This window comes from Arachis duranensis, chromosome 5 (genome assembly GCF_000817695.3).
Source record: "Arachis duranensis cultivar V14167 chromosome 5, aradu.V14167.gnm2.J7QH, whole genome shotgun sequence".
In the NCBI taxonomy this organism is placed as follows: Eukaryota; Viridiplantae; Streptophyta; class Magnoliopsida; order Fabales; family Fabaceae; genus Arachis; species Arachis duranensis.
Genome location: NC_029776.3, coordinates 16,107,091 through 16,134,649, shown reverse-complemented (window position 1 = coordinate 16,134,649; position 27,559 = coordinate 16,107,091). Strand labels below are relative to the sequence as shown.

At 36.4% G+C, this 27,559-nt stretch overlaps 4 protein-coding genes across 6 annotated transcripts; 2 read left to right on the top strand and 2 right to left on the bottom strand.

Moving 5' to 3' along the window:
• The first annotated feature begins 3,433 nt into the window (after positions 1-3,433).
• On the top strand, positions 3,434-6,279 carry LOC107488343 (probable serine/threonine-protein kinase At1g09600). The gene is made up of 8 exons (XM_016109073.3): positions 3,434-3,946; positions 4,023-4,307; positions 4,416-4,733; positions 4,816-5,043; positions 5,169-5,269; positions 5,354-5,471; positions 5,557-5,814; positions 6,023-6,279. Exons 1-8 carry the CDS (start codon positions 3,467-3,469, stop codon positions 6,161-6,163), a joined length of 1,929 nt encoding a protein of 642 aa, XP_015964559.2. The 5' UTR covers positions 3,434-3,466; the 3' UTR covers positions 6,164-6,279.
• Positions 6,280-6,757: 478 nt separating this feature from the next.
• On the top strand, positions 6,758-9,984 carry LOC107488383 (exosome complex component RRP45A). 3 transcript variants are annotated; one of them, XM_016109129.3, is made up of 7 exons: positions 6,758-7,379; positions 7,470-7,584; positions 7,847-7,927; positions 8,014-8,202; positions 8,581-8,846; positions 9,108-9,151; positions 9,575-9,984. In XM_016109129.3, the coding sequence occupies exons 1-7, from the start codon at positions 6,937-6,939 to the stop codon at positions 9,775-9,777; spliced, it is 1,341 nt and encodes a 446-aa protein (XP_015964615.1). In that variant the 5' UTR covers positions 6,758-6,936; the 3' UTR covers positions 9,778-9,984. The 3 variants fall into 3 exon arrangements, with proteins under 3 accessions (XP_015964615.1, XP_015964614.1, XP_020997971.1); XM_016109128.3 differs by lacking the exon at positions 9,108-9,151 and having other exon boundaries at positions 6,759-7,379; positions 8,581-8,831; XM_021142312.2 differs by lacking the exon at positions 9,108-9,151 and having other exon boundaries at positions 6,759-7,379; positions 8,581-8,831; positions 9,572-9,984.
• Positions 9,985-10,432: 448 nt separating this feature from the next.
• LOC107488344 (isoleucine--tRNA ligase, cytoplasmic) lies at positions 10,433-20,662 on the bottom strand. The gene is made up of 26 exons (XM_016109074.3): positions 19,966-20,662; positions 19,814-19,879; positions 19,594-19,737; positions 18,955-19,175; positions 18,636-18,801; positions 17,995-18,105; positions 17,604-17,641; positions 17,281-17,359; positions 16,997-17,155; positions 16,420-16,500; positions 15,751-15,884; positions 15,318-15,477; positions 15,069-15,152; positions 14,737-14,949; positions 14,167-14,292; positions 13,906-14,043; positions 13,702-13,816; positions 13,507-13,648; positions 13,269-13,410; positions 12,468-12,531; positions 12,294-12,361; positions 11,971-12,093; positions 11,331-11,396; positions 11,050-11,161; positions 10,827-10,918; positions 10,433-10,755 (listed from the first exon to the last, which is right to left on the bottom strand). The coding sequence occupies exons 1-26, from the start codon at positions 20,497-20,499 to the stop codon at positions 10,651-10,653; spliced, it is 3,483 nt and encodes a 1,160-aa protein (XP_015964560.1). The 5' UTR covers positions 20,500-20,662; the 3' UTR covers positions 10,433-10,650.
• A 2,287-nt stretch (positions 20,663-22,949) lies between these two features.
• LOC107488382 (uncharacterized) lies at positions 22,950-25,044 on the bottom strand. Its single transcript, XM_016109127.3, has one exon. It carries the CDS (start codon positions 24,969-24,971, stop codon positions 23,100-23,102), a length of 1,872 nt encoding a protein of 623 aa, XP_015964613.1. The 5' UTR covers positions 24,972-25,044; the 3' UTR covers positions 22,950-23,099.
• Between the last annotated feature and the right edge of the window lie 2,515 nt (positions 25,045-27,559).

The window sequence follows — 27,559 nt, the reverse complement described above, 5'->3', positions numbered from 1 at the left end:
GATGATCAAATATTATTAAAATGATCAATTACAAAATTATTAATTTGTATTTTAATTCACATTAGTTGATTAATAATTTTGTGTTGTGCAGATTTTGTTTTGGGCCGAAAATTACAAAGCCCAATGTGGAGTTAACTTTCTGCCTTTGGTATAAAATGTTGTAAAAATATATGTGGCTGAATTATTGCTATGATAGCTGGGCCAGAATTTTTTGTGTAAGCCCAAAAATAATCCTTGAAGCATGACCAACAAAGCATGGTCCGAAATTAAAAGAAGGAAAAAAGCTAGGTTGCATGCTTTCCACGGTTACCCACTCTCATCTATGATGGAATTCAAATTTTATAAATTAGCTTTAATTGCCTTGGTAACGTGAAAGAGAAAGTGCAAGTGAAATGATGGCATTTAATTGCTTACATGTTATTAGGCATGGGGAGTGGGGAATTAACTCAATTTTAATTTTTTTCTTCAATTACATTGAAAGATTTTCTGCATTCTCTCTCTTCTCTCTTTTCTCTCATCAGTTTTGGTCATGTCAAGAAGAAGAAGAAGAAGAAGCAAGCCATCAGAAGTTAAGTACAGTAGCAGAGAAGCTAGGTGCAAGCAAGAGGCCATTGTGATGATGGCATTAGCAAAAAGAAGATCTACAGTATGGTGTGGCTGAGATCTTTGCCACTAATAGTAAGATGTGGTGAAGAAGTCTCAACCTCTCCATACCCAAAAAATGGAAAAAATCCAATTCGGTCAGAGAAGAAGATCCTTGGGGTATGGCTCGTCTCTACTTTTTTATCATTCATCACATGAGGTAGCTACTGTCGCTACGTGGAGGAAGAGGCAGAAGATAGAGCAGATGGAGCTATCAAGCATCAAGGACTCATCAAGGGCCAGGAATCCTTCTTGGGGAGCAAGTCAAGATGGAAAGCCCGGATTGATGAAGCTTGGTGAGAATGGATGAAGAAAAGGTAATTGCATGTTAGTTTTTGCATTCGGTTCCCTCTCTTCTCTCTCTGTCTTAACCAGTTTGATGTTTGAAGAAGAAGAAGTTGGCTCGGTTCAACTATTTCAACCTTGGAGGCTTCCCCTTCTATAATAAGGGTGAACAGCTAAGGCTTGAGGCAAGGAGAAAAGAGTGAAAGCACAGAGTTCTCATAGCTACCCAAGCTAACAGAAGTTCTTCTCCTTCAATGTGTTTCATGTTGTGTTATTCAGTTTAGTTTTGTCTGTCTTAAGTCTTATGAAAAAAGACAAACAGTGAGATTTGTATGAAAAAGCTATAGAGCGGAAAAAGGCAGAGAATACAAAATTAAAAGAAAAAGCCATAGATGTCCTAAAGGTCCTTTGTACATCTGTCTTGTGTTTCATGATTCTGTGGGAATCCCCTTGCAAATTGGGTTAGCACTTAGCAGTTGAAAGCTTGGTAGGTGGCCAAGTCAAGTTCAGAATTGGGGATAGATTCTGGATTTGTCCCGGATAGGAAGGGTAGTTCCTAAGGAGAATTGGTGTCTGTAATCTGCATGATTATAGTGAAATTCCATATCATTATTGTGATGGAGACTGGATGTAGGTTACATTGCACTTAGCAGCTGAATCGGGATATTTCTTAGTGTGATTCCTCTTTCTCTTCAACTCCATTTCTGATTCTGTTGCACAGGAGATAAAATTGAAAAATATCTCCTCATTGGTTACGAGACAAAGAAAATGTCTCTTAATTGGTGACGGGACAAAAAGTAGAAATATCTCCTAAAAATATTCTAAGCAGGCAGAAAGCATTACTCAGCAAAAAGGGGCTAAAATTCAACCGCTTATTCTCTTAGTCACTGATAACCATCACATTCAATTTATATAGAAATATATTTTGGGACATTCGAAAAGACATTTTCGTTTTAGGAGATCTGAGTAATTTTAGGAGCCAGTTGGTTTATTATAATAATTTATCCAAAACTATATAGATCTTCGTATCATGGTCTTTGTTATTATCATTTCAATTCAAATCATGAATGATTTATTGACATTTCATAGTTGTAAAAGGGACATAATCCAATCAATTCATTATATATATTAGAGAAGCAGCATTAGTTCAGCTCCATTAAAATTTCTATTTCGCGTGTATCAGTCACAAATTGCTCCATTTTATGGTTGGTATACATGACTTTCTTCATTTTGTGGTTGCCTCTCTTAAAGTGGGTTTTCTGACGCGCACAGTATCTCCTCACCCATTTCGTGTTCATCTCCTTTAAAATAAAGTCTAATTCCATTTCGTTGATATTTTCCATGAAATGGCCATGCGCATTATAGGAAATAATATTTTTCTCATGCGTATATAAATAAAAAAGCCCTATGATATATAATGGTATCATGTGATTTACGAATGTATCTATATTGACTCCAAATAATGTTATACGACTAACATAATTTATTATTTTTAATTAATAATATTTAAAAATATTAGACTTTGCAAAAAATATTGGTCAAAATTAAATTAAAAATATTAACCCTTAAAAACTTTTTTTCTACTGCCCCTGATCCTGCATGTTAGTAGAATAGTAGTTATATATTAAATGAAATTTTCTGTTACTTGATCTGTAAGAAACGAAGAAGATCAATTTTCCAGCTAGTTTGAACGATCAAGATTGATATCCAGCATAGATTATAATTATAGGCGTGTCATTTGCATGCTTGCTCGAGAGAAAGATGAAGAAGGTTCCAACTTCCGAGTAAGCAAATGTATACTCTGTCAAAGGTTATGTTTGTTACAACCTTGTATACGTTTTTCTTAACACACACACTCTCTCTCTTCTTTTCGTTACAACACATATTCCGAATCTCTCTCTCTCTCTTCCCAACCATTTTTTCCGAATCACGCCAACTTCATCAAATTACTTCTTGTTTTTCCATTCATGCCCTTTCTTCATCCTTCCCTTCCTTCTTTCATTCAAAGTTCTGTTCTATACAGAAGAAGAACAATAATAATATTGATAATGCAGCAATAAATGTACATATTGTGTGTGTTCATTGCAGGAACTTGATCTTGTCAACCCTATAGGTTCTTCCTTTTTTTTTTTTAAAGAAATTCTTCCTTCAATTTTGTTTTTCATCGTATACATACATGTGTTTTGAGATTGAATATTTGAATCATACATGAATCAACCCTTTTTTTTTCTCTTCTGTGGCCTATTGTGTTGGAGCCTCTAGAGATTCATTGGATTGGCTCTTAGAATTTTTGGATTCTTCTTCCTTGAGAACCAAGTCACATTGAGGCATTATATTGCACCATTGGTATAATTTGAGGTAGATTTTGTTCAACTTGCATGCATGATCGTGTTTGAATTTCCAAGACAAGTTTTCACAGTGAATGGCTACTTGATCATAAGAATAAGAAGGGTGGGAGCTTCTGGGTTCCCAAGAAAATACAAGTGCCCCTTTTCCCACACCAGTTTCTTTTGATTGATTGTGTGTGTGGATTAAGAATATGGGGTGCATCTGCTCAAAAGAAAAAGATAGAATTGATGATGAAGAAAAGAAAGAAAAAGGGATCAACAAGAATGGTGCATTACAAATCGAAATTGTTCCACCATCAGTCTCAACTACTAATACCTTTCCTACTGCACAATTAGGGGGTGTTCATGGTTTAATGGTGCCTCATTTGGTTAAATCATATGCACAAGTTGCTATGCCAGCAATATTAGAAGATAAAACCAATGACTTGTTATTAGATACTGCAAAACAAAAGCAACAAAAAAGGCAGCACCAGAGATGTAAAACAGTAGGAAGTGGTGAAAATGGAGGAATAGCTGCAAACAAATCAGTCATGAGAAGATTACTTAGCCTCTCGCATATCTCAGGAGAAAACATTGATGCCGGATGGCCAACGTGGTTATCTTCAGTGGCCGGAGAAGCCATCAAAGGGTGGCTTCCTCGACGAGCAGACTCCTTCGAAAAACTAGAGCAAGTTAGTTTCTAATATCACCTATTTATGTACGTTTTTTAAGCATTGCAAACAAATGAACGGTTGAGTATGTATGCAGATTGGACAAGGGGCTTATAGCAGTGTGCATAAAGCACTTGATCTTGAAAGTGGTAAATTTGTGGCCCTGAAAAAGGTTCGGTTCTTGAGTAGCGATCTGGCAAGCGTCCGATTCATGGCGAGGGAAATCCATATATTGCGCCAATTAAACCATCCCAATGTGATCAAGCTTGAGGGTCTTGTTGCATCTAGAACTTCCTCCAGTTTGTACCTTGTTTTTGAATACATGGAGCATGATCTTGCTGGATTAGCCGCCACCCCTGGAATCAAGTTCACTGAACCACAGGTAATAAATATATCAATCCATCAATTTGAATGCATAATAATATGAATGAAGGAGGTTTTAGACTTTAGAGGGTTTACAAAACTATATGTGTGTATGTGCATTGCGCAGATTAAATGCTTTATGCAGCAACTACTTAGGGGGCTTGAACACTGCCATAGTCGAGGTGTGCTGCACCGCGACATCAAGGGTTCCAATCTTCTAATTGACAACAATGGAAACCTTAAGATAGGAGATTTTGGTCTTGCAACTGTTTATGATCCGGAGAAGAATCAGCAATTAACTAGCCGCGTCGTGACTCTGTGGTACAGGGCACCTGAGCTTTTGTTAGGTGCTACAGAATATGGAGCCGCAATAGACATGTGGAGTGCTGGTTGTATTCTAGCTGAATTGCTCCTAGGGAAGCCTATTATGCCTGGAAGAACAGAGGTAGGAGTCTAGGAGAGTTACTTTCACTTTCATGCATAAAATTATCATTGATTATTCATGATTCTTAACTTGATAATTGAAGGTGGAACAAATGCACAAGATTTTTAAGCTTTGTGGTTCCCCATCTGAGGAATATTGGCAGAGAACAAAGTTTCCACATGCAACTAGTTTTAAACCACAGCAGCATTATGAACGCCAAATTGCCAAAACATTTAGAAAGGTCTCTTCTTCAGCACTAGCCCTTGTTGATAAGCTCCTATCTATGGAACCAGAAGATCGAGGATCTGCGACTTGCGCGCTTCAAAGCGAGGTAATTTTCATGACCATGACCATCCCTTTAGTTCTTTCACTTTGCTTGTGCTGTAAGAAACAAGGATTTGCTTTGGAGATATGGTATGTATTCACCTTGTGTTCATGTTTGATATTTGCCATCAGTTCTTTACTACAGAACCCCTACCATGTGATCCATCAAGTTTACCAAAGTTTCCGCCCACCAAGGAGTTCGACGCCAAGAATCGAAACAAGGAAGTAGCAACGTATGCAAAGTTCACCAAAGTTCTTCACATGTAATTCAATGTTATCAGTGTCATTCACATTCTTATGTTTTTCCTTATGATCAGGAAAAACACCGAAGCTGTACGAGAACGAAGATTGGTGTCTGAATTGTCGGATGCAGGACAAGATAAAAAACTACCTAGAACACCGGAGTATAATACCCGCGGAGATCTAACATTGAGGGTATGTTGTTGGAAATATCCATAGTCATTATTATTGTTTGAAAATTTTGGTTCAAGTTTGATAAAGACTAATGTGAAATTGGCAGGGGAAACCAAATGGTGAGGCTCACTATAAAGTTGATCCAAGTAGATCAGTATGCAATCCAAGCTATGTACATAGTACAACAATGAACAGTGCAGCAATTACAAGACAATCTAAATTTAAGAGATTGGACTCATCTGTTGCCAAAACTCCCGAGTTGCGGACGCAGAAGTCTCAGATAAGTCGAGCAACGGCAGATTTCTCTAACTATTCAAGTAAATGGGAACAAGGAGCCATGCCTGGTCATCAAGAACCCATGATGGTAAACTCCTCTAGACCTAGCATACACATAAAACATTTTTTTTTAAATCAACAAGAATCGAATTCTAAACTTTTAAGTTATAGAAACTCTGATACTATGTCATAAAACCACGTGTGTGTTGATTATCTGTCTAACATTAACAAATAAGAAGCTTGTCTTGATTAATTAATGATTATGTGAATGTGTGTGTGTGTGTGTTTTGTTTCAGGAGTATGTGCAAAAGAAAAGTAGGATCCACTGCTCAGGACCGTTGATGCCACCGGGTGGGAACATCGACGATATGCTGAGAGAACATGAGAAACTAATGCAAGAGGCTTTCCGCACTGTGAAGATCAATTCTAGAAACTAAGGACATCCATCACTCATGATGACTTGCATGCAACTTGAATGTTTTTTCTTCTCTTTTTTAGTTGGTAGTCTTTGTTAGTTTCATTGGGACAAACAGCATACAATATAAATGATTATGTCTTAAGAGGACAATCTTTTCTTTTTATTAGAAACTATGTATATACGTTTCTCCTCTGTCTACTTTTTACTTGCTATCTAAATTAGGTGAATAATAGTATTTGAAAAATATAATATCCTGAGATGGAATTATATATACTGAGAATATACAAACGATTTTAATATTAGCCATCATGATACATAAAATGATACCTGCACCAAGCCACCAACCAAGCATCAAAGGTAACTGTTTTTGTGAAACTGATTTTGTCCAAAATTACCTTCGATTAAAATTGGATTAGTGTTAATATAATGGAAAAGTATGTTCACAAACTTTTTCCTCAAATGTGACTTCGGTAAAACGGATAATATTTAATTAGCGTATGTGGAAATCGCGTTGAGATGCATAATTATTAAAAATAGGGTAGAATAACATTATTTGTAATTTTTATTTATTTTTAAAGGACTGAAAAAAGAAAAGAAAAGAAAATATTTGCAGCAGAAGCAAGTTAAAATTACTCCCTCAATGAATCTAAACCCTTATTAAACCCTAGACTATAGATTTGAGATTAGAGAGAGGCTCTTCCCGCATTTCGACCAAAATCGCCACCGTAACGACCTCGGCGGCGGCACTGAGTCATCAACCCCGGTGCATAGAGAAGAAGAGAATTAGGTTGGATGGAGCAGAGGCTAGCAAATTCATGGCGCCAAACCATAAACGAGAAGAAATTCATAGAGACCGCACTCTTGTCGGAGCTCCGAGTTGACGGTCGGCGCCCCTTCGACTACCGCAAGCTCACCATCAAGTTCGGCAAGGACGACGGCTCCTCGGAGGTCCAGCTTGGCCACACTCACGTCATGGCCATCGTCTCCGCCCAACTGCTCCAGCCCTACAAGGAAAGGCCAAACGAGGGCACACTCGCCGTCTTCACTGAATTCTCCCCCATGGCCGACCCTTCCTTTGAACCCGGCCGCCCAAGGGAGTCCGCCGTCGAGTTAGGCCGCATTATTGACCGCGGGTTGAGGGAGAGCCGAGCCGTCGATACAGAATCGCTCTGTGTCCTCTCTGGGAAGCTCGTTTGGGCGGTTCGCATTGATATCCATATTCTTGACAATGGAGGGTGAGCTAATGAGTTTGTTTTGGTGCTAATTGATTGAATATCCTAATGATAGTTGTGTTGTGCAATTGTTAATTTGGGAAAATCTTTTAGGAATCTTGTTGATGCTGCTAATATTGCTGCTCTGGCTGCTTTGTTGACGTTCCGGCGGCCAGAATGCTCGTTAGGGGGAGAAGATGGTCAGCAAGTTGTGGTGCATCCTCCTGAGGTTAGCTTTCTAATAATTGAGGATGAGAATGTGTGGCTAGAGTAGACAGGCTTGACATTGGTGCTTGTGTTGTGTTATTGTTATAGGAATCGCTTGTTTGAACCCTCGGTTTTGTGGGGATGTTTGGCCATGGAAGTGAATTCTGTTAGTGTATTATTGACTCCAGGAGGCCAATGTCTCTCATGAGTAAATACCTTGTGATAACAGCTTGAGTTTTATTTTTGTATGTGTTGTTTTACTGGACTTGGATTGTATGTGACAGGTGCGCGACCCGATTCCTTTGATCATACATCATCTTCCTATAGCTGTGACGTTTGGATTTTTCAGCAATGAAAATATTATGGTATGGATTTTCCATCGTTCTCCCTTGATTTCTTGTTCTTCATTCCGTATGTGAGGTCCTTTTGGATTTTGTTTGGTGATCTCTAGGTGATAGATCCAACATACCATGAAGAGGCTGTACTGACCGGGCGGATGACTGCTACAGTGAATGCAAATGGTGATGTTTGCTCCATTCAAAAGGCGGGTGGGGAAGGAGTATATCAGCAAGTTCTCATGCATTGCTTGAAACTAGCTCATGTTAAAGCTGGTGATATTACAGCCAAGATAAAGGATGCAGTGAGTTCTGCTTTTTTAATTTTTATTTATGTTATTATTTTCCCTTTTTATGTGAAAACTTACATGTTTAATATTGTGACCAATCATGTCTTAGAATAGGTGCTATACTCCAGTGGTGTGAAACAATTAAAGAAGTCTTGAAATAACCTTAATTAATGGACATATTATCTTGATTATGCTTCATAGTCTATCAGTTTGGTTTTGTTTTCATTATAGGAAAGAGTATGTATTGAGTTGACTTCTGGTGACAAACTTTGTTGAGATGACATTGCGAAACTTTTTTTCTGCTTAGTGCATCTGTATTAATTGCCATATTACTTATAGAATGTATAACTTATTAACTTTGTTAGCTCTTTTTTATTTTCTGACCCGGTGTAGGTTGAAATATACAACACTCAAAGGGCACTACGGAAGATTAAACGTCATTCCATTTCTGTTGCCATGGATGTATGTGGTACCCCTGCCAAATCAAGAGAAAAGCAAAATCAATTAGATGGTAGTCATTTAGACCAGTCAAAGTTTAAAGATGAGGCAAGTTCTATGGAATGTGATGCCACATCATCTGGACAGGAACAAAGTAACAAGAGAGATGGAGTTTCTAATAAATTTATTGGCGGGCCTTCAAGCTGGTATGGCATCAGCTAGTTTAGAATTAGTCGCTTTTACTGGATTTTTTTTCGTTTAAAAATCTGTTGAAATTTCTAGTTATTTCTAGTCCAGTCCATGTATTACTATTGCTAGAGATCTATATGCTTTTAGAATCTATCATTAACTTATATGCAAATGCGCATGTGCAGCATGGTATATCTACTTGTTTGAGGCAGTTGAGGTTGTAGGTTTTAAGTATAGGAGGGGGGAAAATTGAATTAGTATTAAGAATAATATTCAGATGTGTAAATTCATAGCTGTTGTAGTCCTGATCTTCTAAAAGCATCTCTAGCATCACATGGTAATAACTTTCTCTTTTATCATCAATTGTGATCTCTTACTACCTACTACGATGTGGCTTTTTATTGTTGGTCTTTGCACTTAGGTTAGTCCTAAGGATTAACCTTCACACTGAAATGACCATAAAACAATGAGTAGCTGAGAACTTGCGAATTGCTTCATGCATTGCCATATTTTCTCAGCCACTCATTGTTTAATCGAGCTTGTGAGATTGTTATATATGCATGCATAATTTCTCATGTTGATTTCATGGTTGGCTTAAGGTTCCTCTTATATTTCTCTAGTGATTTTATTCTGTCGTCTTCTGAATATTAGTTCATATACATGTCTGAATGTGCTTTTCTTTATGAACGTATATGTATGTTCTGGTGAGAAGATAGAAATCTGCACGACTTCACCATAATAATTGCTGTAAAATAAGCAGGACCGGCAACTCATAGAAAGCAGAAGGGTTCAAGAAGTGAGACTAAGGCAGAGGAACCACCACAGGAAATGACGACGTATTCTTCACCAACTGCCGCAGGTCTAGATGCTGCCCAGAATATTGAAGGTAAGACGCTGAAGGATGCCGTTAAGCCCAAGAACAAAAGAAAGAAAAAAAGGCTGCCTTCCGATAGTGGAAATTAAGTGTGCTGTTGTCGGTTGGACTAATTGCCACTGACCATATGTTTTGTCTAAAGTGTTTTATCTGTAACATTTCTTTTGTTTTTGCCTTTTTTGTTTGAACAAAAGTTTTAGCCAGGACGTTTTAAGGATTTGGATACACAAATTCTGACCAATTATGTGACAGTATTCACTAATTCTTCATAATGAAGTAAGATTATTTAACTGTTATTCCCGGAACTTTGTGCCCCTCGATTTTCAAACTCTCCGTCTACTTTAACCGATATGGTTCTCTTTTAACGGTCTAGGTGTAATCGCTGATAATAATAGGCTGTTACAGTGGAAATAAGAAGCATCTTATCTTTTACTAACACATTTTTGTAAAGTTTACCTCTTCCAAATCCAATATTGAAATCTCAAGACTATAGAGGACGATGAACCTTCATCAACTGAGTCCGAAACTTTAAGCTCCATTGCACAGAAATAAAACCAACCGTTAGCGTTGAAACTAGTAGAAGATTGATGGACCGATAAACATGGAACCATGCCATGATGCCTTTCCGGAGAACAACTTGGAGACGTCGCTTACACAACAGAATGATCCAATACCTGATTGAAAAAAAGAGGAAAAAGTAGACAGAAGTACGATATATGAAATAAAATGCCAACAAAACAAGCATGGTAAACGAGCACCAGCCCGACAAAATTGAGATATTATTATCTGTAGTTACTTGAAGCAACTTATATTTCAATAAAACAACTGAGGTTCTCTATACAGCCAAAGAATAACATTAAAAATGAGATAAAACACAGTATCCGCTTTCTGTTAACTAATCATACAAAGGAATAACACATCAACATTATAGAAGATCGAAAGGAAAACTCCAGCAACCTAAATTAATTAGCTTTTCCAGCAACGTAGCAGTCCCCGACAGTGAGAAACACATGCTCACCAAGGACCAGGCTTACAGAGGGTTGTTCTTCAATGGAGTCAACTATAATCTGCAACAAGAGACAAATGAATATGGGCATTTTGTTTAACCTAAAACCACTAAAACAGGACTTGGTCAAACCTTTCCATTTCCATTTTGAAATTCTGACTTCAAATTTGAATTATCTCTCGATAGCAAGTAAGTTTCAAGATTATGGGCGTATTTCTTGTTACCTATAGCCACAGAAGAACAGCAAGTTGGAGCAAACAAGGGTCAAGTATGATGATGATACATGCATCAAGGGATATAACTGTTTGTTTTTGCTTTATGCATAAGAGATCAACTGAACTAACCAAATACAAACCTTGAAACAATGGTAGAATGGCTTTTGAGTTAAACATCACTGTAGGTCTTGCCAAAATGATACCAAATGACATGCCAGAAATCCCATGGAACCTCTCTTCACCAAGGACAACCTGCATTTGTACAAGAAATTTTCAGTTCTTGGGTGACTGACTTTGAGATACTCTCGTAAGTCAAAACTGTTAAGCATTTGTGCTTCCCTCTTTAAAGGAAAATGAAAGCAACCATAATTTCTTCCTCTCTTAAGAAATTTAAATCATGGAAACAATATAAACAACTTACAGCATGTGCTGGCATCAAAGAATGTGAAAGCAATTGAGAACCAATAGCATCCCTGATGTAAGATGCCTGCAAATAAAATTATAAAAAGCAAACAGCATTGATAATCTTAGCACCATGAATCAATGTGTACATCAATTAAATAATTACTGATTAGTAAGTAGTCCACAGTCCTCAATGAGAGGCAGTTCACCTATCCCCGGCGCAAACACAATTTCAACCCATGCATTACTTTCATCTGAGTGATGGACAGCAAGCACAGACAATTTTGAAATTTTGAAGACAAGCAGCTTTTTTGCCCAAAATACTTTTCAATTTAACCTATATTGCCCACTAAGATTCTGCTTATAAATAGAAGGATACAGTTTAGTTTACATATACCTATTTTATTATGTAATGTTTATGCTTGTGTTGATAATTTTTGAGAAATACTTAAAAACATAGCATTTGAACTCTACACTGATGTTAATTGAGCCGGTTGATCATCACTATCATTTCTGCTGATTTTTCTTAGGTATTATCTTTTTATCATGAATAAATATCTAGGAAGGTGTTCTCCTTGGCATGCATCCTTATCAGCTCAAAGAATTGTCTATTATTACATACACAGACATGCACGCATAGTATTAATTATTGAGTATACCTGAGAGTGCAAAACCCTTTGAGAGAGATTCTTATCTCCATCCAATGATTCAAAGTAAACCTCCACCATATCAGTCGGTTCAAGAGCAATTTTCTTCCGTAACTTTTGAATTCTGTTAACGATCTGTAGGAGGCAAATTCAATCCACAAGAAATGAATATGCTAACTTTTGACCTAAAATATATTTAACTAGTAACATTTAAGGAGATTATTAGAAGAAAAGGCATATTTATAAGCCAGGTTGTAGATTTGTTCCATTACATGCATGCACAATATGTAGAATGTTAATTAAGAATGACCATTTCAATGATAAAAGTAGTTTACCTCACGGGCAGCACCAGCCTCCAACAGAGACTCATCTGGATGCAAGTCCAATATCACTAAAACATCAGCTGAAAGGAAGATGGGTTTCAGTCAGCCTTTTTTCTCCCAGCCATGGATAAATCAACATACATTCAAACTAAAACTAAGCCATTCTCAACTAGTATAGATTCTTACTATCTCCTGCTGCATCAATCTCCTCCTCTGTCATACCATCAGGTCGCTTAAAATCACGAAGAATCTGTATAAAAATAAAGAATACAAGGTACCAATTTATTTTCACCACTTACAGAGGAAACCCATGATTTCCATTGATGCTTTGGAAGAAAGAATAGCAATTACAAGTTCAGGTACTCCATATATAAATTTAAGGCTCCACTACAGGTGATGGTCACCACAAACAAATAGAAATACTTTAGAAACCATAGTCAAAAACAAATATTTAATTGGATTTTCTTCACTCACTACTCTATTCAAAAACAGGAATACCTTTTCGCAGTAACAATATCACATTTGAAAGAGAATGTTGTAGATAGGGAGGAACCACCAAAAAAGGCAATGGGGCTTCCAAGAGAACATCCATAAAAATACCAGTGAAAAGGTGGCTAGCATATGACAACGTTTGGTTCCTGTTTGTTTTGTAATACTAATCCTTCAATGAGACATGTTGAATCTAGGCACTAAAGTAACAAATGCCACACATTTTAAAGGGTTCAACTTAATGAATGGAAAGTAGTACCAATCATCCACTTTGAGGACTAAGAAATCCATGTAGGGATAGGTTGGGATTAGGATTAGGATTAGAATAATTTTGCCTTATATTATTCAGGATTAGGATAAGTTTATATTTGCTTTCTGTATCGCAGCTGAGATCTATCATTTATGCCTGAGCAATCTTGACATATTTGTTTGTCATTTTTTAGACATCTACATATTTAACATAACACTTGAACTCCAGCTTATAAATAAAGCTATCACCTTAATATCAGTCAGCTTCAAACAGTGATTTGCAATAACAACTTCTCCAGCACTCTCGAAAGACAAAATACTTTCTTGTGACATTGCTTTGACTTCTTTAGCAACGATACCCATAGATTTTCCAAGTCTCTTTCCCAAAATGCTGCAGACACAAAAAAAGGTGAGAAAATGGCACTACATTATGAAACATTAACATAAATAGGAGACAAACAGCTACATAACCATATGGAAAACATACCTAAAATCAGGCTCAGCACGTAAAGAAGCATACTTCAAAGTATCATTACATGGTACAAGTGACCGGATATTTAGTTCCTCCAGCACATACTGTAACACAAACAGATTCATATATATCAAATCACAACCTGTTTCAGCAACCAGTTCTTTTTAGAGGGAAAAACAATTCAAATTGCTTAAGATAAAAAGGATGCATGTACCTCCCACCTTAGCGGAGTCTTCAGAGGTTTGTTGTTACGCTCCCGAATGTTTCGAGCCAGATCAATTATTGTCATCATCCTGGAAACGCTCTGCTCAATCCGCTCGTCCCTCTAACAAAAGCAAGCAGTTCTTGAAGATTTCTACTACAAAATGAAATCATATAGATCACTCAGAATATACTAACTGCTAAGATGCATACCTCGCCTTCTTCCTCAGGGAAACTGCAATAGTGTATGCTTTCCTCAAGCCCATTACAGGCTTTTCTCATATTTTGAAAGAGGACCTCGGTGAAGAATGGAGTAAAAGGAGCCATAACTTTACAGGACAACAAAAGCACCTGAAAAAAGTAATGAAATATCACTAAAGACAACTAGGAGACCAGAAAGGTCAGAATGTAGAAGGGCAAATGGGAATTAAAAAAGTTAATAAGTCATGACCATGGATAAGATTAAAGATATACATTATAAAGAGTTGACAGAGCTGTCCGGCAGTCTTCTTCTCCAGTACGACCTTTAAGTCTCTTCCGGTTGAACCGTACGTATATATTTGTCAGGTTGTCAAGAAACTTCAGGAGGTAAGGAACAACCTGCAAGGTCGTTTCATAACATTACAAATTAGCAGATGTTATGCTATGAATATGCCGAAATACATATGTAACTAACAGATGGTGGGGGTGGCAAAATGTGAAAGGAAGTGGGAATAATCTCATATAACAGGCACCATGATAACACCAAGTGAATAATGATAATCACACTGGTGAAACCACCAATTCAGTCCAAGAAGTTCAACAAGTTTAACTATGGGTCAAAATAAAATAGAAATTGAAACAAGGATGAGATTTTTTCCCCCCTTGAGAGAGACAGAAGAATAATACAAGGAAATGGATGTAAAATGCTAGGACAAATCACCAAACCATAGTTAAGATCAAATTAAATAAGTTTGCAATTTAGACAATGGATAGCTCATAAATCAATATTGTAGAAGGTAGTTGTCATCACATTCATAAAGCTTCATAAGAAGCATTACTCACTGTGTAGAGCCGGTAAGCATTCATTTCTTGTTTGACAAAATGAATGAGACTCTGTGTGGCTGAGTTGATCCACTGGTCAAGAACATTAGATGACTTCTGGAGTGTAGCATGATCAATTGGAATAAAAGGTGCTAGCCCCTCAACTTCAAGCCTCTTTGCATTTTGAACAAGGAACCTATATGCATTATACCATGGGAGAAAAACATCCCTAACCTGGGACGTATGAACACCCAAAAAAATTAGAAGTATAATTAAATAAAATGGGATTAATACAGGCAAATCAATTTTTTAAAATAGAAAGAGCTAGAGGCAAACAAATTAGTGATTCTTACAACACCATAAACTCCTTCCTTCTTGAAACGCAGTGGCTCAGCTCGCACAACAGGAGAGTTTATAAGGTATAAACGCAATGCATCCTATTCGAAATGCAAAAATATATCACGACAATGCTTTTATAATATAAATAAAACTACATATTAAGTCATTATACCATAAACAGGAAAGCATGCAAAATGCACATCCTTATGGTACATGTAACGTCCCCAAAAAGGATGAAACAGATAAAGTCAGAACTTTCTTACTGCTCCGTAATCATCAACAACTTCCATGGGCGGAGGATAATTTTTCAAACTTTTACTCATCTTCTTCCCATCTTCAGCCAGGACAAGTCCATTGCAAATCAAATTTCTAAAGGCAGGCTTACCAAATAATGCAGTTGCCAGTACCATAAGAGTATAAAACCTGCAAGTAGTGATTTATCCCAAGGAGAGGGTTGAGATAAGTAATGAATTATGATCAAAGCAAAATGCAATCAAATTTGAATGACGTAAAATGATAAAAGGAATAAGAACACAATCAACATTTAGAATCTTAAACTTTAATGCCTTTCACCAAAATGACATTGATATTGAGGATGATGATAAAACCAGTATAAAAAGCCACAACCCAGCAATCATGAACCGGACTCTCGGTCTCCTATCATATGCCAGATGATATGAGGAGCAAGAAACTAACCATCCACGGGTTTGATCTAGCCCTTCAGCCACGAAATGACCAGGGAAATTCTTCTCAAATAGCTCAATATTTTCGAAAGGATAATGAATATAAGCATATGGCATGGATCCACTTTCAAACCAGCAGTCAAACACCTGAAATATAAAAATAAATGCTCTATAACAAAGGGCAATATCTCTAGCAACCATCAAGTGTAATATGTTTTTCAAGTAATGCTAGTAGATATCCCATTTGTATTTGGTATTATAATCTAAGCAAGTGATGATTCAAGCATAATTTTAATTTTTGAAGGACTTATAAAATCACATTACATTTATGAATAAAGTATCTATGAATGGAGTAAAACATGAATAGAGTAAAACAATTAAGCAAACAATGCTATGTTCAGTTATTTTAAAACTATATTGATCAACTTTTGGAATAACCAAATTGATGCAATCTCTATAGATGAAGTATATTGAATTAAAAGTTTGTTTGAAGACCGGAATGATGATATGTGCATCTTTTGAGGAGTAAAATGGGGTCTTATTCTTATAAACATCACTCTATGTGGGATGCAGGACCCTATGATCCTTGAGCAACATGAACATATGCTAGATAGCATCTCAATCTTGACAACAGAAGAATGAATAGATACAACATTGCACGAAAGCTATGAGCTGACATTACATCATCAACCCGTCGAAGCACACGGCCACTTTCGGATTGAATTGTAATGTGATCAATGTTATGACGATGAAGATCAAACACCTGCACAAAAAATTTAAATCGAATTAGAGATGTCAGTCATTGAGCAAGTATTGCCATGTACAAAATATATACATGGTGGATGGGTTAACACAAGTACACAACAAATATGCATTTAGCCAAAGCTGCCAAGTAACACATGCATAAGCCAATCATTAAGGGATGTAACAGTAACTTGCGAAAAATAGAACCATGCCATTAGATTCGGTTACTTTATGATTACAGCTATCAAGCCAAAAACTGACATGATTACAATAGTACATTACAAACTAACTTCAAGAGTTCTGAAGAACTGCAGAAAGAATATAATAATTTCAACACCGATGAAATGAAGCTACAAATAATGGTATCAACATCACCAAACGTACTGAAAGAACATGTATATCAATACACAAGTCAAAATATTTGTAGTCAACATATATTAATTAAAAAAAGATAACAAGGATGCATGCCAAGAATGTACTATGTAATATCAGAAAGGCCAACAGAAAATTCTAACCTTTACACCTGAAAGCTTTTCAAGTTTTGCAACAGAATCAATGACAATTATTTCTTTTTCATCCTCACTAATCCATAAAGGGAGAGGAGTCCCCCAAAACCTACTTCGGCTAATTGCCCAATCTCTGGCATTTTCCAGCCAATTGTGAAATCGTTTGTCCTGCAAGGCGTAGGAACAGCAGAAATATTTACAAAAAATACACCTTCAGCAAATGGGAAGGAATGAAATGAGATAAAATAATAAATAATCAGTACATGACAAATGGGCAGCAAGATATTATATACCTTGACAAAATCCGGGACCCAGTAAGTCTGCTTATTATTTTCCAATAATTTCTCTTTCAATAACTCCACCTTAACAAACCTAAAATGAAGCAGCACATGTAAGATAAATAAACAGCTGTAGTAGTTTTCAATTCAGTATATGATAAATACTACTGCAATTTGAAAATTATAAATAAAGCATAAGAACAACAAAGATGACAGTTTTAAAAATTCGAACTTGTAAACATGGATCCAGCAACACAAAATGGTCCAAAAAAAAAGTAGATCTATATGTTCGTTTTACAAATAGATGCATACAAACTCCCCCAGAGAAATGATTTTACAATCCCAGGTTGCCTTGCTTAACCAGCCTACCCTTTGCCTAAGGAAAGAAATACATGCGAGAAAAAAGTAATAAATATAGGAATAAAAAAGTAATAAATATAGGAATCCAAACAAAACAGAGTTTTCAAGAAAGAAAAGAAAACACCCTTGACTCCAACGCTTAAATTAGGCATCACAAATCTGGAACTCTAACATTGATCTTCCATAAATTAACTACCTTTTAACAATGGAAGGAAGAGTGGAAAAGTTTATACAAAAGAAAGAGAAAGAAAAAGTACACAATGTTTCCGCAAGTCACATGGTGAGAATCCTGACTGATAGTCAATCACAGTGTAAATCATTACAATTAAATAATAGATATTTATGTTCTTTTAGATAGATGTAAAATACCTTCACAGCTTCAATTATATCCTTGTCAGCATCTTTGATATAGCAGCCGCTAAAGTCAGTAATTTTTTCAGTAAAGCAGCCATCATCATCAACAGCTACTGTTAGATTATCCTATACATGGTAATGTAATATCTGAGTAATCATATCGTAAAGATTGTCAACAAACAAATGACAAATGGTCTCAGCTACAGGAATCAAATGATGCCATCACATAACATGAAGAGCATTAGTTGGGTCAGCTGCAAAAATCAAACGGCGTCATTGCATCCTACCCCAAACGAAGATCTTAGAACTGAATTCCCCCCTTCTCAACCTTATAGCTCAATAATCCACATAACCAAAACTAAAATAAATGTCACTTCCCTTGTTCCTACAATCCTACTCAGAGTAGGATTTGCTGTTCACAAAATGCCTAGGAGCTAGGACTGTATATACACCATGATATGCAATAACCAAGAGGGAGTATAATTCATTCCCAACTAAAGACCGGTAAGAGTTACAAATAGAAGCATACAAACTCCCCCACAGAACTGATTCTACAATCCCAGGTTGGTTTTGAAATCAATCAAACACCATAGAGAAGCATCCCTTTGACAGAAATGTTTCACATAAAAAACAAAATTCATGCTTCAAGTACCAACCTTATTAAGAATGTGATTCTCAATGCAAACTCGAAAATCATCTTCACCAAAAGCAGGGGCACAATGGACAATGCCAGTACCACTATCATCAGTAACATAATTGTCGGACACAACTCTAAAAGCAGTATCAGATAGCTCTATAAAGTAACCAAATAATGGTTCATACCTGCAAAACATGTTAACCCTTTGAGCTTCAATACAGAACAAAACTTTACATACATAGAAGTCATTAGATAAATCTCAAAACAGACAAGTAAAAAGTAAAACACTAGAATAGTAAGCTAATGAAAGTGATTATTGTGGAAGGAAGACAGCTCACTTCTTTCCCACTAGCGAAGACCCTGGGAATTTCTCCAGCACTTCAAAAGAATCCAAAACATTTTCAGTTTTTCCGCCGGAAGATTCCTTGGACTTCACATTTGCTTTTTTGGGGGCCCCAACAGAACCGTTAACAACAGCTTCCTTGGGTTTATCCTTAGGTAGTGCCGACAGACGAGATTCAGCAATGATATAAATTTTGCCCGAATACTTATTGCGAACCTGGTTTTATTTGCTTGGTGTGTTAGTTTCCAAAAAACAAATAACTATTTAAAAAAGAGCAAGAAAATTTAAAGAGTCTGGGAAAGAATTGGCAACATATTTTGTACCAGAAGATCAAAACTTAGTTAACTACATAATTATTCTTTGCCACTTCATCATCATATTAGGATTTTCACCAAAAAGCAAAATCCAATCACAATTCTAATCTTCAGTTCCAGCACGACACAATAACCAAACTTGAAATTCCCACCTGACCAATAATACGTTCTACTCTCTCTCTCTTTCTCTCTCACACACACACTAAAAACTTAAGATCTAGCAATATTAGAAAATTCAATAAATCCAAATAAATAGCCTTTCTACTAGTGAACAAGCTCAACATAACTATATATCTCTCTCAGCTACAGAGTTAACTGACCTTCACGTAGGTAAAATTAGCATTCACACAAAGAGCTAGATTACTTGGAAGGGTCCATGGAGTAGTTGTCCAAGCTACAAAAGAAGCATTATGTGGATCGCCAATAACCGGAAATGTCATCATTATCTCGGGATCAGGTACATCCTGCGCCAACATAGAATCTCATTTCAATCACCAACAAGCAATAACAACAAAATGCAAGAGCTCGAAAATCGCAAACCTGATAATTCTGACCCGCCTCAAAATTAGACAACGGAGTTTTGCAGCCAGTGCTATACGGCATAACCTGCAAGCAATTTTTAAAAAAAATCAATCAATCAATGATAATAAAAAACAGTTACAGCATTGTAATGCAACGAGATGAAAGGGTACCTTAAATCCTTTGTAGACCAATCCTTTCTCGAAGAGCTGAGCGAAGACCCACCAAACGGACTCCATGAAGTTCCGGTCCATGGTCTTGTAATCGTTCTTGAAGTCAATCCACCTGCCGGTGCGCGTAATGACTTTCTCCCACTCGCTAACGTAGCGCGTGACTATGCTCCTACACTCCTCATTGTACTTATCGATCCCCATCTTGATAACGTCCTCCCTCTTCTTGATTCCGAGCTTCTTGTCGATCTCGTTCTCGACGGGGAGGCCGTGGCAGTCCCATCCGAATCGGCGCGTGACGTGGTGCCCCGTCATGGACTGGTAACGCGTGACGATATCCTTGATGGTGCCGGCGAGGATGTGGCCGTAGTGAGGGAGGCCGGTGGCAAAGGGAGGACCATCGTAGAAGATGTATTCGGGCTTGTCCTTGGTGAGTTCTAGCTGTGTTTCGAAGGCCTTCACTTTGGACCAGAATTCTAGAACCTTCTCTTCCTGCTTCGGGAACGAGAAGTCCTTCCCCTCGCACACTTCATCCATCACTGGAAACTTGATGCGGTGCGTGTTGGAGGCTCAGCTAAGCCGAAATACAGTCACTGATAGATGACGCCGTACAGAAATGAAGGAAAACAAGGGTTTTGGGGGGGTCTCTGCGTAAAACTCAACTAAAAACTGAACACTGAGAAACTGTTTTTTGTGTTTTGCATGTTGGACCTTCTATTCTACGCATTCTTTTATGGGCCCATCTATTATCAAAGAGTACACCATTTTTGTTGGGGAAACAAAAGCTGGTTGAACACAAGGCAAACTAACAAAAACATTAATGTTTTCGAAAGTTGACGAAAATATTTGTGAAAGAAAAAATATGATAAAAATAATTAAATACTATATAGGATTTTTTAATAGAAGTGTTTTAAAGATAAAATTTTGATATTTATTATCACACTTTTAATAACTCCTTATATACATATTTCTACCCATGTAATGTATAAATTATAGTAATGTCATGGTTGTTTTCTAACTATTGCAACATGAAAAATCAACATAATGTGGTGTGCTCTGACTTCTATACTTACTATGTTGGGTTAATGTTCAAATTCGTCCCTGAAAGATCACACGATCTTCATTTTCGTCTCCGGATGAACTTTTTAATCAAATTAGTCCATAAAAGATAAACTGTTAGTCAAATTAGTCCTTCCGTCAATTGAATGATGACGTGTCACGTTAAGTGCCACGTGACATGATGACGTGACACCCCACATGGCAAGTCAGTGACACGTGGCACGCCACGTGACAGGTCAGTGACACGTGGCATGCCAGGTGTCACTTGACATGTAAAAAAGTTTTTTATTAGTCAAAATAGTCCTTGAAAGTCCAGACATAAGTTATTTTCATCCCTCAAATTTTAAAAATTAGTCAAACTAGTCCTTATATAATTTTTTTTTATTTTTTCTTCATAATATTATATTTGAAATATTTTTTGATACTACTAATTTTAATAGAAATATAATTGACAAACAAAACATTAATAATTGTATCTTTTCTTCTTAAATTTTTTTTCAATAAAATTATCACTCTCCTTTAATTCTTCTCAAAATCTCTCTTATTCTTTTCTATTCTAAAACCTTTTTCTTACATTATTACATTTTGCTGGTATATATATATATATATACTCAAAATTAAAATGTATGTATTTATTAACCTAAACAAAGTTATATGCTCAAAATCAAAATTTATGTATGTTAACCTAAACAAAGTTATACCACTATTTTTTTTCTACTACATCTTTTTTTTTCATTACAGTATTACTTACATATAGGATGTAATGGTAATGATATTTAGAGTCAAAATTCAAGAAGATCTACAAATTTTGCTTCAATTTCAAACTTTACAAAATATTGAAAATTTGTTGCTTAATTATTATTATTATTATTATTATTATTATTATATATGCTAAACGAATTGCTTCTTAAGCATACTATATGCAAAGATTATAATAAATTTTTGTGTGTTTCATATGTTTGAGATAGATTATATAATTTTTCTTTTAATATCACTACCATTACATCCTATATGTAAGTAATATTGTAATGAAAAAAAAAGATGTAGTAAAAAAAAATAGGGGTATAACTTTGTTTAGGTTAACATACATAAATTTTGATTTTGAGCATATAACTTTGTTTAGGTTAATAAATACATACATTTTAATTTTAATTTTAAGTATATATATATTCTAGCAAAATGTGATAATGTAAGAAAAAGGTTTTAGAATAGAAAAGAATAAGAGAGATTTTGAGAAGACTTAAAGGAGAGAAATAATTTTATTGACAAAATGTTTAAGAAAAAAAGATACCATTACTAATTTTTTGTTTGTCAATTATATATAAGGACTAGTTTGACTAATTTTTAAAACTTGAGGGATGAAAATGACTTACTCTAGACTTTCAAGGACTATTTTGACTAATAAAAAACTTTTTACATGTCAAGTGCCACGTGGTATGGCATACCACGTGTCACTGACCTGCCACGTGGCGTGTCGCGTCATCATGCCACGTGGCATTTAACGTGACACGTCATCATCCAATTGACGGAAGGACTAATTTGACTAACAGTTTATCTTTGAGGACTAATTTGATTAAGAAAATCATTTGGGGACGAAAAATGAAGATCGCGTGATCTTTCAGGGACGAATTTGAACATTAACCCTTACTATGTTAGCATCATTAGTTTTTAAAGTATTGGCTTAAATAACAAATGGTCATTGAAAGGTCTTTCTTTTTTTGTTGACTATTGAAAGGTCTAGTTGATAATACAAAACGTAAAAAAAGACTAAAACTCCTCCTCTTAAATAGGTTGCAAAAATATTCCTAATTAAGTAACTATACGCTTTCGAAAACCATGGTTCTGGTTGACAAAAGAGAACATTGACTCTTCAGTTGAGCCACACAGTTAATACTACAAAAATTAAGTATGCCGTAATGACCAAAAAATCCACAATACCTCAATGGTGGGCATTATTGTTGCCATCTTCACATTAACAGCATCATATATGTACAATCAGGTTTATACTGAACCCCCTATGAATCAGGTTTGATTCTTTATATCACAATGAATATCTATACAACTATTATACTCTTGCTTTACCCATCCTTCGATCTCTTTATTCTGTTTATTAGAGACTCTATTGACTTTTGGATTCTAGTTCCTTCTGCTTGCATCACTGCTTGAGATGCCTCACGCAGATGCTGAATCCCACGACCCAAACTGGCAATGGAAGGGGCTGCAGGCACAGATTCAACAGCACACTCAATCCCATCACCATACATCATCAATCCCGTGCAGGTTCCCATGCTACATGCAAATGTTGCCAAAGGCAAGAACCCAACTCGCTGCATTTTTCTCTTTCTCATTATTTCGTAGAACGCTGTCCTCATAGCCGAGATGCTGGTCCTCTCCACATATACTATAATGCTGTGAGTCACGGCACGAATCTTTGTAGCAGATGCTGCAGCCCGAATGGTACTTGAAGCTTTGACCCCTGCTGCAGCTTTGGAGGAACCAAAGGCAAAAGCCAATGCTCTCTGTGTTTGATTGAGAATGAGTTTGAGTGAAGCCGGGACCTTGTAAGTAACAGCCTTCAACACAGAAGATGCCGGGACAGCTTTAGACAGCAATGAAGCTCCCAAAATCGCCGAAGCTCCAGCACTAACCGCCACCATGGGCCTATCTGCCAGTAACCACTTCCTGTCATCATGAATCAAAAAAGCCCCTTCCCTTCCACAATGTGTGATTTGTCCAACAATGTCTTTAACTTGAGGAAGAACCGGAGTATCCCAGTGTTTCCTAAGACCTTCCAATGCTCCAGCATCTACCACTGCTACAATGTTCTTGTACTTATCACTCTGCCAACGAATCACCTGCGCCAGCAGTGCGTGCGACATGTCCTCAAGAGGAAGCTCCGAGAACTTGACCTCCTCACCCTTTTTGGGAGCACCTTTCCTCTTGATTGGCCTTAAACCATTCTTGCTCAGACCAATCCTAAGCACCTCAACCGCAATTCTGAATGCATAGACCTCAGAAACAGTCCTTGTGTCAAGAACCTCACCTCTGCTCACATCCACCAGCATCTTTTGAACATGCGCCAGCGCCTTCCCAATCGATGGAACATCACTGAATATATCATGCAATTCCTCAAGTAAAGGATATGTAGACCTGGCAAATGCAGGAATCTCATAACTACTCATGGGCTTAATTTCATTTTCCATAGAGCTAGAACCAGAACTAGTAGAAAATGGTTCCAAGCACAGAGACAAAGCCTTCACTAACTGGGAATGCACATCGTTATTAAGACACAATCTCTTATAACTTCTAGTTGGACTCAAACTAAAACCAGTAATAGCACCATTTACAAAACCTTGAACTTGAAGAATGCTTCCACCACCAACCCTAACCCTATCAGAATTGTTACTACCATTGCTGCTATTATTAATCAAGCAAGAATTCACAAATGGAGAACTAATAACGAAAAACGAGGAGCCTACCTCCTCTGCAGCCAGCTTCGCAGCAAGCACATGGCCATGAAACCCGGTCCCGAAAATCTCCCTCAGAACGAAACTCCCGGCGAGATTCTCGTACCTTTCCTGATCGATTCTATCGACGAAACAGCGTTTGATTACTCCAAAGGATGAAGTGGGAAGCGGATTGTTAACGGACACAGCTTCTTCTTCGTCGAGGAAGGAAGGATCGGCATGGACCAAAACGGCGTCGGGTTTGATGGCAGTGATGAGGGAGCGTGCGTCGGAGGCTGATCGCTCGGAGAGGCCGAGAGCGGAGAGTACGTAAATGGAGGATTGGGTTTGCGGGTCGTGGAAGGCGAAGACGAACTGTTTAGTGTGTTCGGGGATTGGAAGCTTGCTTACGATTCGCTTGGAGTCTGCAACGTCGTCGTTTCGGAATAATGAGAATGGCCAAAGCTTTTGGAGGTTCCATAACATGGTCGTCGCCATTCCCATGTCTCTTCGTAAAGCAGTGACGCCAGTCTTCTTGCATTTGGAGGGGAAAGAGAACAATCTCGATTTTGTTGACAAGAATATCTCAACAAACAAAAAGTAAAAATTTATATGCTGTTATGGAGAGTTTTTGCAGATTTTAATCAAATAATTTATTCGCTGTAAGAAGAAATTTGGGTGGGTTTGATATTTATGATCTAAGAACGATTTTTTTTTGTTTTTGGATACTAATTTTTAATTTTTGGATACTAATTTTTAAGATGTATTAAAATCTCTCTAAAAACTTAGGTGATATTGAGAGTTATTAGATGACAATTTAGTCAAATTAGTCAATTCATCTAACGACTCTCAAATATCAACTTCACATGAAGTCAACTGCATCTGAGTTCCCACCAAAAACTCTACCTTAAATAAAATAAAGGATACGAACAAATAGAATGTAATATGGAACTAAATTATTTGAATTGAAATTACATAAATAAAGTGAATGATTTTAGTTTTAAGAAAGTAACAAATATTTTCAATATATTTAAAAGACTTTAAAATTAAAATAACAATGCAAAATTTAAAGAAAAAAGAAAATAAATTGTAAAGAAATTACAAGAAATTTAAAAGTAAAATATAAATACATGAATAGAAAATTACTGAAAAAAATTATAAAAATAAATTTAAGGCAGAATTTTGTTCGGATGTAAGTGTGCAAAAGTATTTTTTGAAAACGAATTTTAATTCTTTGCTTTTTTCTGAGCCTCGTTAATTTATAGATTAATTCAACCAATCTTTTATTATCAGATGTCATCTTTGAAAAGTCCAAAAAAATAACTGTTCCGCTAAGTGCAATACACCATCGATCTTAACACATCTGTCAAACTCATCTTTCGACAAACTATGGCAAATCGATATCCTTTTCTATTGACACATCTTTTTTGAGCTGACATCCTTGCAAGTTCGACCAACAACATTTCGATTCACAAAATTCTTCGACTAACAAATTGTTTCATAGGATCATCGATTTTTTTTTTAAGATGAAATAATTAATCCTAGATAAGATCTATCTTAAATTCTTGATAAACAAATATAAAAGAGAAAAAAGTCCATTCACATGTTTGACAATCGTCTCTATTAACACGATCTCATTAATTACGCACATCCCGCGTGTCACTAATTAGTAATTAATTACTCTCTTTTCTCTCTTCTGTACTTCAATTTTTCAAAATTATGTATTTAATTAAAAACTCTTTTTCCTTCAAAATTCAAAAAGTTTCCAAAACTAATCACCTTCAGCAGCAACAATTCTCCCTTTCAACTTCTCCTTCCATCATCATTATAATGAAGAACTCCAAACTTCAAACTTTACTACTCTTCTGCATTTTCCTAGAACATTTCACCTCGTCTCATATTATTTCAAATGCATTTATTGCCTTTATCAATTTCTGTCAAACTTCTTACTTATAAAAACCTAATCTTTGGGATTCGCACACTTTTATTCAATTTTTCTTTCTCATTTTATTTAAATTCAGAAAACTAGTGATTAAATCCATTTCTGTTCAAACTGTATAGAGATGGATGCATCAACTTCTATCGCGGCTGCTTCAGCGAAAGCCAAAGAAAAACAAACATCAGAACAAGAAAAAGAATAGACAACCATAACGGCTTCTAAACAATCAAACTTGAAGATCCTTTCAAACACAGCAGATACTATCATCGAAGATCCAATTGATACTGAGAATGACAAGAAAGTGTTTTTCCCGTTCTCCATCAAAAACAAACTTCACTATTTTTTCAGTCCCTTGAATTCTCTCAAACAAGCAAAGAAAGTCTCTCACTACTTTCCGAGTTATAAAGGCCAAGACTTACTCATTAGCAAGAGCTATTAATAGCTCTCTTTATCGACTATGCTCGACCATTCCGCAACAACCAAAAAGTCTCTTTCAAGAATGCGAACTTTCTCTCTTGGTTTAAAATACTTGAACCCTACAAAAAGAACAAATCAAAATTTTGAGAAATCTATGATCTTTTTCGACTCTCACATTTTCAACCTTCAACACATCATTAGATGATTGGGGCTGTATTATGTTTTTGGAACAAAAGCACTAACATCTTTCATTTACCATGTGGTATGGTTGGACCCACACTCTTCGGTGTAACAGCCATCATAAGGCTCTCACCAATTGGTCATGTGCTTATCTTTGACACGAAACCTGAGAACAAGTACAACAATGTTGAGAAAAGCTCTTATGGAGAATTTATCAAGCAAAACATGAGAAGATGATATCCCAATCACAGAGGATGAACATGTAGCCTTTCTATGTTACTAGCTCAACACTATAGTTTTTTGCTCAAAAAGTGTTTCGATGCAAAACTATACATTACACTGGCTGCTTATTCATGAGAAGCACAAACTCAACCTAGCCAAATTGCTTTTGGGAAATCTTTATGATGAGTTAGGGCAGATAATTGACAGCTTTCGAGGCAAATCTTCTGTTAGTGTCGGAGGACTTCTCTGGTTACTACAACTTTGGCTAAATGTTGTATTTAAAAAGAATACGAAACAAAAAGGAGTGGCTCCCTCAGAAAGGCAAAGCATCAAG